The 9361-nt window shown below is 33.2% G+C and overlaps 1 protein-coding gene across 1 annotated transcript; it reads left to right on the top strand.

Moving 5' to 3' along the window:
• The first annotated feature begins 1415 nt into the window (after positions 1–1415).
• LOC143628687 (uncharacterized) lies at positions 1416–6129 on the top strand. Its single transcript, XM_077098204.1, has 2 exons — positions 1416–1592; positions 5161–6129. Exons 1-2 carry the CDS (start codon positions 1416–1418, stop codon positions 6127–6129), a joined length of 1146 nt encoding a protein of 381 aa, XP_076954319.1.
• The last annotated feature ends 3232 nt before the right edge of the window (positions 6130–9361 follow it).

Here is a 9361-nt window from a genome sequence, read left to right as displayed (position 1 = left end):
AACGTAATTAAGGGTGTAAATGAGCAAGCCCGAGCCCGAGCCCGAGCCCGAGCCCGAGCCCAAGCTTGATTAGGCTTGAGCCAGCTTGTTTAACTAATAAAGAGTCTGAGCTTGACTCGTGGGTAGTTTTCAAGCTCAAACTCAAGCTCGAACTGGGCTCATTTACTATTAATTAATTAATTATATATTTATAACAATTTTTGCATATGTTTTTAATTATAAGTTTTTTATAACATAATATATATTATTCAGTTATTTTTAATCATAAGTTTATGTAAGTGATGGGTTTGAACCCAAATAAAAAAAAAGTTTGTTTAAGCTCATGTGCTGGTAAAGGAAGCTCAGTCTCATTTATTAAACAAATTTATTTTTTAGGCTTAAGCTCGTTAAAGCTCGCTTTAGTTTGAGCTTTTTTTTCAAGCACTAAAATAATTAATTTAGTTCATAACTATTTATTAATGGGACCGTCACCCATCTAAGGTGAGAATGGAGGTGCCTATATATTGTATGACCAAAGTTCTTTTCGCGGGCTGGAGTCGAACCACTATTTCTTTTGGCATGGAATCGGCTTAATCTCGGATCACTCTTTTAAGAACAGGAGAAGTACTTTGATAAACATACTTGATCTTGACTGACTCAATTAAAATATAAAGGAATATTAGTTTTAAATAATCTCAACTGTGTCCTATTGGTAAATAACAGTCTCAACTAAAGGTGTATTGTTTATAGCGGTGTGCATTAACGGAGGACTAACTCTGTTAGCTTTAGGTCGCTAGAAAAACGTTTTTGACCGAAACACTCATATTTTTTTAACTCGACCTTTTTGTCCCAAACATCTTTGTAACATTAGATCAGACCTTTAAGAATCTTTTTTAATAAAAGCCCCGTTATTAAGGTAATCAGAACCTTGGAACCACCGTCGGAATCGGTTGGTGATGCTCAAGTGGTGGTGGTTGGTTAATGGCGAGTCATTTGGTGGTGGTGGTGGTGGTGTTCAGGTTGAGTTTTCCGACAAAAAGTGTGAGTTTTTCAGTCAAAAATGTTCCTCCGACAATCTTCAACTAACGGAGTTAATCCTCTGTTAGTCACGGACTGTTATAAACAATGCACCTTTAGTTGAGACTGCCTCCAACCAAAAGTGAAGTTGAAACTATTATTTACCCATAGGATACACTTAATATTATTTAAAATCAATATTCCTGTATAAAATGTTACCTTTAGTAAGCACAAGGACTTAAATGCAAGAAAAATGAAAACCACAAAACGACAAAGCTTTTCAGTTATAAAAGACTCTAGTCTTCTCATCATCATCAAATAAACCCCAATTTCCCTCTCAATCTACACACACTTGTTCAATTCACAATTTCACACATTCATAGTGTATAATAATATTATTATTATTATTATTATAGAAAATGGAGGAGGCATTGAAGAAGGTTTACGCGGAGTTTATATTGAACACAGCGAAAGAGGCAGCTGCTCGAGTAATGGTTTCGGAGAGTAAAGCTCTTCGCATTCATCACGATTTGCAAAACACGAAAGACGAGGCGGTTCGGATGCTCGTTCGGTTTAAACGGATGATGGATGTGAAGGTAGTGATTATGATGATTTAGATTTGGAAGTTAATTAGTTGCTTATGAATTATGAATTATTATGAATTTATGATTAATACTAATTTTGGTTTAGGCAAATGGCAATTAAGTCTCGATCGATAATTAAACACGAAGTAACGAGTGGCTCTTGTTTATATTAATTAGAAAATATAGCTCAAAAAACTGATTACAACTCTATCAAGCCCTAACTCGGTTTGACTCTTGATGAACGCTAACTCGGTTACATCTAGTGTGTTTTTGATGAACCCTAACTAACCATAACTCGATTTATATTTTGTTAACCTAACTTGTTAGCCAAGACATTACCAATTATATAACAATTAGGAAACATAACCAACTATGACAGACTGGTCAAGGCCTGATTGATAATTAAACACGAAGTAAATGACTTACTCTCATTTATATTAATCAAAAAATATAACTCAAAAACCTGATTACAACTCTATCAAACCCTAACTCTGTTTGACTCTCGATGAACACTAACTCGATTGCATCTCACATTCTATAATGTTGACCATAACTCGGTTTATATAGACTAACCTAACTTGATTGCCAAGGCAATACCAATTATATAACAATTAGGAAACATAACCAACTATGACAGACTTGTCAATATTTGTTCCTCAAGTTCACCGACTTGTGACTTAGAGTCCGAAATTACGTCCAATAGGCAATGGAATGGATGAATTTTACCAAATGATATTTTTTAAGGCTAAATTAGATGTTTCTTATTCATTTCAAGTGTTGTAGAACTCGCTAGGTGCTAGTATAGGGAGTAGCAATTAATCGGGATTAAGCCGATTGGAGCTTATATGTAGTTTTTGAAATATTCAAATATATACCAAATTTTCAATTTTGACCGAGTTTGACCAAATAACGATTAATCGGCAACTAATTGGTGGGGTAGGACTAGCGATTAATCAGAGCCTAGTCGGGATTTTTACAACATGGGTAACAAAATCTAGAAACTATTTGTTCGGTTTTGGACTCAAACCGAACCAAAACTGAAATTTTGGTTTATGACTTATGATTAGTCCTAATTTTTGTTTTTGGCAATGGATTGGATGATTTTTAGTGAATGATAGCTTTGCTAAGTTAATTTACATGTTTCTGTTTCATTTCAAGTAGGTAACAAGTGTTATAGAACTCGCTAGGCGCTAGTCGGACAGAATGATAGGGACTAGCGATTAATCAGATTGGAGTTTATATGCAGTTTTTGAAATATACAAATATATACCAAATTTTATGTATAAAATTTTCATATTTGACCGAGTTTGACCAAATAACGATTAATCGGAAACTAATCTGTGGGGAAGGACTAGCGATTTATCGGAGCCTAGTCGGGATTTTTAAAAAAGGTAACAAATCTAGAAACTGTTTGTTCGTTTTGGACTCAAACCGAATCAAAACTGAAATTTTGGTTTTTGAGTTTTTAAAGCCCGTTCAGTTTTAGTTTTTTAGCTTTTGGTTCGGTTTTGTTGGATGATTTTTACTAAATGAAGCTATATTAGGTTAAATTAGATGTTTCTGCTGAATTACAAGTAGGTAACAGAATCTAGAAACTGTTCATTCGGTTTTGGACTAAAACCGAACCAAAACCGAAATTTTGGGTTTTGAGTTCTTAAAACACGTTCGGTTTTGTTTATTTAGGTTTTGGTTTTGTTGAATGATTTTTACTAAATGATAGCTATATTAGGTTAAATTTGATGTTTCTTCTGAATTACAAGTAGGCAACAATTTCTAGCAACTCTCCATGATGTATTTGGTTAGAATTAGGTCAGGACTTGCTTTATATAGACGCTTAACCATGGTGTGAATTTATAAATGTTAGGCTTGTGGATGCTGTTATTGATTTGGGCCCGGTTTTGTTGGATTTTATGTTTCTTGTCAACTAAGTTTGTAACCCTAGTTGGTCTTTATTTATCATCACAACAGCAGAAAGCAATAATGATATATCCTAGTTGCAACCCTTGGACGTAGGTCAGCTTTGAATGAACCATGAAAATTCTCGTGTTCTTACTTAACTTTTCTGCAGTTTGTTTGTGTGCGTGTTCGCAACCCGCTCCTAATAATATATTTATAAGTATTTTTGGTTACTATCACTGAGCAATGCATTAGGAACAGCTGAACAGGTGTACGTTACTAATTCTTATGGAGGGCAAAATTGTTGTAATCTGTGTATTTGGCTTCTCTTCTGATTACTATGATGTTCAGCATTATCTGAGAAACATCAAGAGCTCTGTAATAATTGTTTTCAGGGCGTTACAAAACTCTAATGTGTGTCTCATATTGTGAATAGCACCTAACAATTGTTGCATACCAGATTGTGATAATTCTAGTTGGTTGGTTATGCATGTTTTAAATCTAATTGTACTACTATATTTATCCATTGTACTTCCATTTGATCTCGCCCGATATTGAACCTATTCAAACTTTTCATCTTTGTGGTCATTTTTTGCTTTTAAACATGTTAAGTCTGCAAGGTATCTTAGTTCATCTTTACAAAGTCGCATTCATGAATGACAGTTGTGGGACACTGAAACAATTTTTTTTTCTGTTATGAAGTTTTAAAAAAGCACTGAATTCGGCTCTGATCTTAGCTGCAGAAGCTCTCCATGCCTTTAGATTGGTTGCTACTTATATATGACAAGAATAACTTTTGACATTGAAACCCTAGGCAGTTTTTACTACTTTTTACCTTAAGTTTGGGGACTTTCTTGAGTTGGACTTTCTGTTGGTAATTTCCATCTAAAAGGTCCACTTACATGTCGGTGAGTTGGAGGTGGTTGGGCACGTGTAATTCATTATTAACTAGCTTGAGACCCGTGTACTACATGGGTAATTGATGAAAAATTAATAGTTAGTAATTAAGCAAAGTACAAAAAACAATGAACTTATCATACATTGTTAAAAGACAACCGTTGTACAGTAGCGCTTAAAACAATTTTAGTATTTATTTAGTTTTTCATCCTTCAAATTAGTATTTAATAGTTATCAATTAACAAATAAATGATAGTGAATGATTTTAGGGATTTAGTTGGTTTTAAATTGTGAGGATTAGTGTGGGAGTCACAAGTTACAAAGTCACAAAACATTGTAGGTTTTTATTGCAGAATATAGATGCTAATTTGTTTTAAGGGGTGCAACTAGGGTTTTATTAGTTGTCTTGTTCACCAAGTTTGGGTTTCATATGAGAGTTGTAAGAGAGACACGAGATATGTGTAATCAACGTTTTCGAGTGATATTTCTTTGATAATAATATTGGGAGTTATCCAGTATATACGTTTTGTTTGTGTTTGCGTTTCGTGTTTATCAATTGATTTATGACTTTGTAGGTCTAGTGGAGATTAAGATTTGTCCATGATTCAATAGTTACAAATATGTTTCGTGGAATAAAAAGATGATTGAAAGTTGAAACAACAGAGCTTAATAGAACAAACTGTGGTTACATATAGTGAACTAACACTAACCTAATAATCTTACACTGAAAAATATCTTCTATGGTGTTTGTTACTGACACAAAACCGTGTGAATTTTCTTGATTCAGACAACTGAAGCAGAGTCGACAGCCCTGAGTCAGCAAAAACGAATCAAAGAGCTGGATGAACATCTTAATGAAACAGAAGGTGTGATAATGGATCTTAGAGCAGAAATAAGGAAAGCACATGAACGATTGGAGGTAATGAAGAACAGCGACATGCAACAATCAGACCAGCCATCAAAAAACGAGCACACACATCAAGAACATACAAATGTTAATCCAGCAAAAGAGATTACAAAATCTGATCCAGATTTAGCTTCTATAATCATTGGACACAAAGAGCCTGAGTTATACAGAAACGGATATACTCACAGAATCCATGCACTTGATACGAATATGGTGGATGAGAAAAAGATTTCTGAAGAAAAGGAATTAATCATCAATATGGATGAAACAAATCGTGCACCAAACAAAGATGCAAAGAACATTAATGGGTCAGAATCAAACCACAAACTTTCTCGGTTTTGTCATGTGAAGTTGAATTTAAAAAAGAAATCTTGTGGAAACGATGCGAAGTTAACAGAAAATGATGAAAACAATGCGTGTGCTCTTCGTAGAAGTGTTAGAAAAAGGAAACCTAGGTGTTGGGATGAAATATCTTCATTATTTAAGTCGCGCAACTCACTTTCTCACTGCAAGGATAATAATGGTATGAAATTTGAAGAAACTAAGGATAATGAGACCCGTAAAAAACATGAAAGTGCTGCAAAAGAATCTGTTGGGACGGCTCGTGATGGTGATAACAACGGGCGTCTGAAGTATACGTTTAGCAGGAGGCAGAAGAAGGCTTGTTCTTCCATCAGTTTGACTGGTCAAATGCGAGAGAAACCAAGTTACAACCTTGAAAATGAGAAGTCAACTCCGATTGATGATTCATATAGTGATAAACAAAACATACTTGATGTTGCTTGCCAGGTTAGTTTCTCTTTACCCAAATTATTTCCTATGTTATATGCGTCCTCGTTTAAAGTTTAATCATATCTGTCAGGATTGATGATGAGATATGCAATAATAATAAATGTAAAAACATGTTGTAGCTATTGGAACATAGATTAGGATTTATTAGTATCGAGCCCACGGGCCCAATTAGGCATCTAGAGTTTCCTTTTAGATATCAGCCAATTCAATCTTTCGTAATCTTACATTAGCGTATTAGCCGTTGAAACTTGAATACATGTATTCAGTGGTGAATACAATATAAGTATACATATGATGCATCGGAAGATTTCATGAGAAACTAAAAAAGATATGAGAAAGCTTTTACCAACTAATCAATTTTCTTATAATTTATTTTTCATTTCTTTTAGTTATAAGGTTAGAAATGTAAAAGATTAAAATAAAAATATATCTGTGTATAGAGCTACATTTTTTTTATTTTATTTTTATATTTTTTACATTTCTAACCTTATAAATAAAAGAAGTGAAAAATAAATTAAAATAAATTGATTAGGGTAACTTTGTGGTGTTCTCATGAACCCTCCCCTATGATGTATTATTACCAATAAATAATTATACTTTCTAATATTGCATTCACTAGTCCATATGTGTATACATTGTTGTTTACTTGTATTCACCGGTAAATACAACTTACTTGAACATTAATTACGAAAATGCCACCGCGTGATTATTTTTCTTTTACTGTCAAAAGCTGGTTATCAATTCTCAATTTTCTTATAGTGATTTTCATTAGAAAATGTGCATGTGTATATTGCTCATCTAATGATGTGTAGTCTTAATTTGCAGTTAATTTCTTTGTCAAAGTGTTGACTTCTTGGAAACTTCATTTGCAAGCAATGGTGAGCAACTGGTTTATGCATCTATTTATGTTGCTAGGGGGAAGTAATTAAGTAAATACTAAGTTACTTAAGTTCAATCACCTGTCCTTGTCATTTGGTAAATCATGATGTCAATTTATTTTGTTAGGTCAAATCTAGTTACTTGGATTTTGTATTGTCAACATATATGAGATCTTGAGTTCTATTTATGCGCTATATATTTCTATATGTACTTAAGAGGGGGGGGGATTGATGATACGACACGGAAGGCATTGGGTCGGTAAATATAACTCGTTTATCCGAACATGACATATTTAATAAATGGATTAACTTGAAGTTAACTTTTTAATCCGTTTAAGGGGTTTTAAAGTTATACTAATATTTACTTAGGGGTATCTGATGCATAAAACGAAGAAGAAAAAAATTTTGCACTTCGCCAAGAAAGTTAAGGGGTAGGCCGGGCATCCCAACCAAGGCTTTCATAAATTCGCCCATGGTTGGGGTGTAGGAAATAGGAATAGTCTAAAGAGCAATAATGAGTTTTGTGTGGCTCAAAGTGATACCCCATCCTCATGTTAATGGTGCATGTACAAGCAATGGCAACTCAAAAGAAAAAAAAAGGATATCCAACAAATGCACAATCAAGTGATGTCCAGTCTAAAAATCTCAGCTTGAAATTAAGGCATGCATTATATATTTATATCATGACAACTTTGAATTGGAGGAAATACTAAATAGTTACATTTCAAGCAAATTAAAATTTTTTTAGTTTAAAAACCGGATAATATATATTTCAAATCTTTCAAGCGGAGCCCCTTTCTTTCGTATCTATACCAGGGGTGTTTTTCGGGTTTGTTTTTTGGTTTTGCGGGTTGGGATTTTTGGGTTTTAAAGTTTTAAATCTAGACCCGAAACTCAACTCAAATCTCTCACGGAGAAAAAAGTTACATGTCATGTTAACAAGTGGTAACTTGTAAACTTGGTAATTGAACAATGGTTAAGGGTCTGTTTGGTAGGAGATGATGAAATAGAGAGAGAATGTAATGAACGACAAAATGGAACAGCCCTCCGTATAGCCCTATACGGGGGCGTATATGAGAGTTAGGTGCCTCTAGAAAACCCCTTAGTTAAAGATAAAAGAAACATGCTATTATTTTAATAATTTTCAAAAATATGTAACTATTTTTAGAATACATTACTTGTTCAATCAACATCCCCATTTTGGCCCTCAATACCTTGATCACTTTCATTCTTTTTTTCATCATAATAGTTGCATTAATGTCCATTTAATTTTGATTCTTTTTGAAGTCTATTATTCAAAACATTAATGATTAGTTTCTAAATGTGACCATACATTTATGAACATGTTTCTATTGAAAATGAATATATTATTCCTTATGATAACAAGTTCTAAAATTATTAATAGTTTTTATGCCTCTTTAGTAATCATAACTTACTTTTCAATTAATTTGGTGTGGTGGTAGAAAGTTTTGGTTTCTCAATGAAGACCCAGGATCGATTTCATTTATAACACTTTGGGGAGGGCATATGTGGCATAATGAAGTAAGATATTAATCTTTGTGATTTCTGGTTTGATCCTGAGAGCGTCCAGGTTTTACCAAAAGTGAGCCTTTAGGAGGGTGAGTTTTCCCCGAAGCTGGAGATAACTTGGAGCGGTGGTCTTTTGCCATTGAGTCACCCCGCACAGAGTACCTAGATAATTCCCCGAAACTGGAGATAACTTGGAGCGGTGGTCTTTCGCCATTGAGTTTTCCCCGAAACTGGAGATAACTTGGAGCGGTGGTCTTTTGCCATTGAGTCACCCCGCACAGGGTACCTAGATAATTCTATGTTTGTTGGTCGTTAGAAAAAGGTAATTATGATTATCATTAGTTAATTATGGCTTAATTCTAAAAGTGTTATGTTTATATAATAATTGTATTATTTATGAGGAAACATCTCCTAATTTGAAACGAAAAACAAATACATATATAATCATATATAAAAAATATTTTCTTAATCTAATCATGCATAGGAAAGCATGGGATCAACATTGATAATCATATTGCATATATTCTAGAGGTTAAGTGTTTTTGTTAATATTTTTTTAGTATGATAAAATAAGAAATATCCAATTCCTTTCTAATGGATATTGTTAAAGCTCAAATTATACTAAGGTTCCCTAAAGAATATAATGTTTTAAAAGTATGTTTCAGGATTAAAAACAACTAAAGCATATTAAAAAAATTACTAAGAAAATACTCTTTGATTAAATTATTAAAAGAGAAGAAAAATGATTTTTTGTTCCCATACAATTTGTATAGAGATGCGAGTCTAGTATTTTAAAATTTTGTGTGCGCGTAAGAGTTTAAAAATATCTAGAAAATTAAATATGTAAATGATTAAATCTTTGTGTACTAAGTTTATACCTA

This window comes from Bidens hawaiensis, unplaced genomic scaffold (assembly GCF_021521415.1).
Source record: "Bidens hawaiensis isolate Kalapana, Puna unplaced genomic scaffold, B.hawaiensis_p1.1 tig00005061_1, whole genome shotgun sequence".
NCBI lineage: Eukaryota > Viridiplantae > Streptophyta > Magnoliopsida > Asterales > Asteraceae > Bidens > Bidens hawaiensis.
Note: the sequence above shows the minus strand (reverse complement) of the source record. Positions and strands in the feature narration are given on the sequence as shown.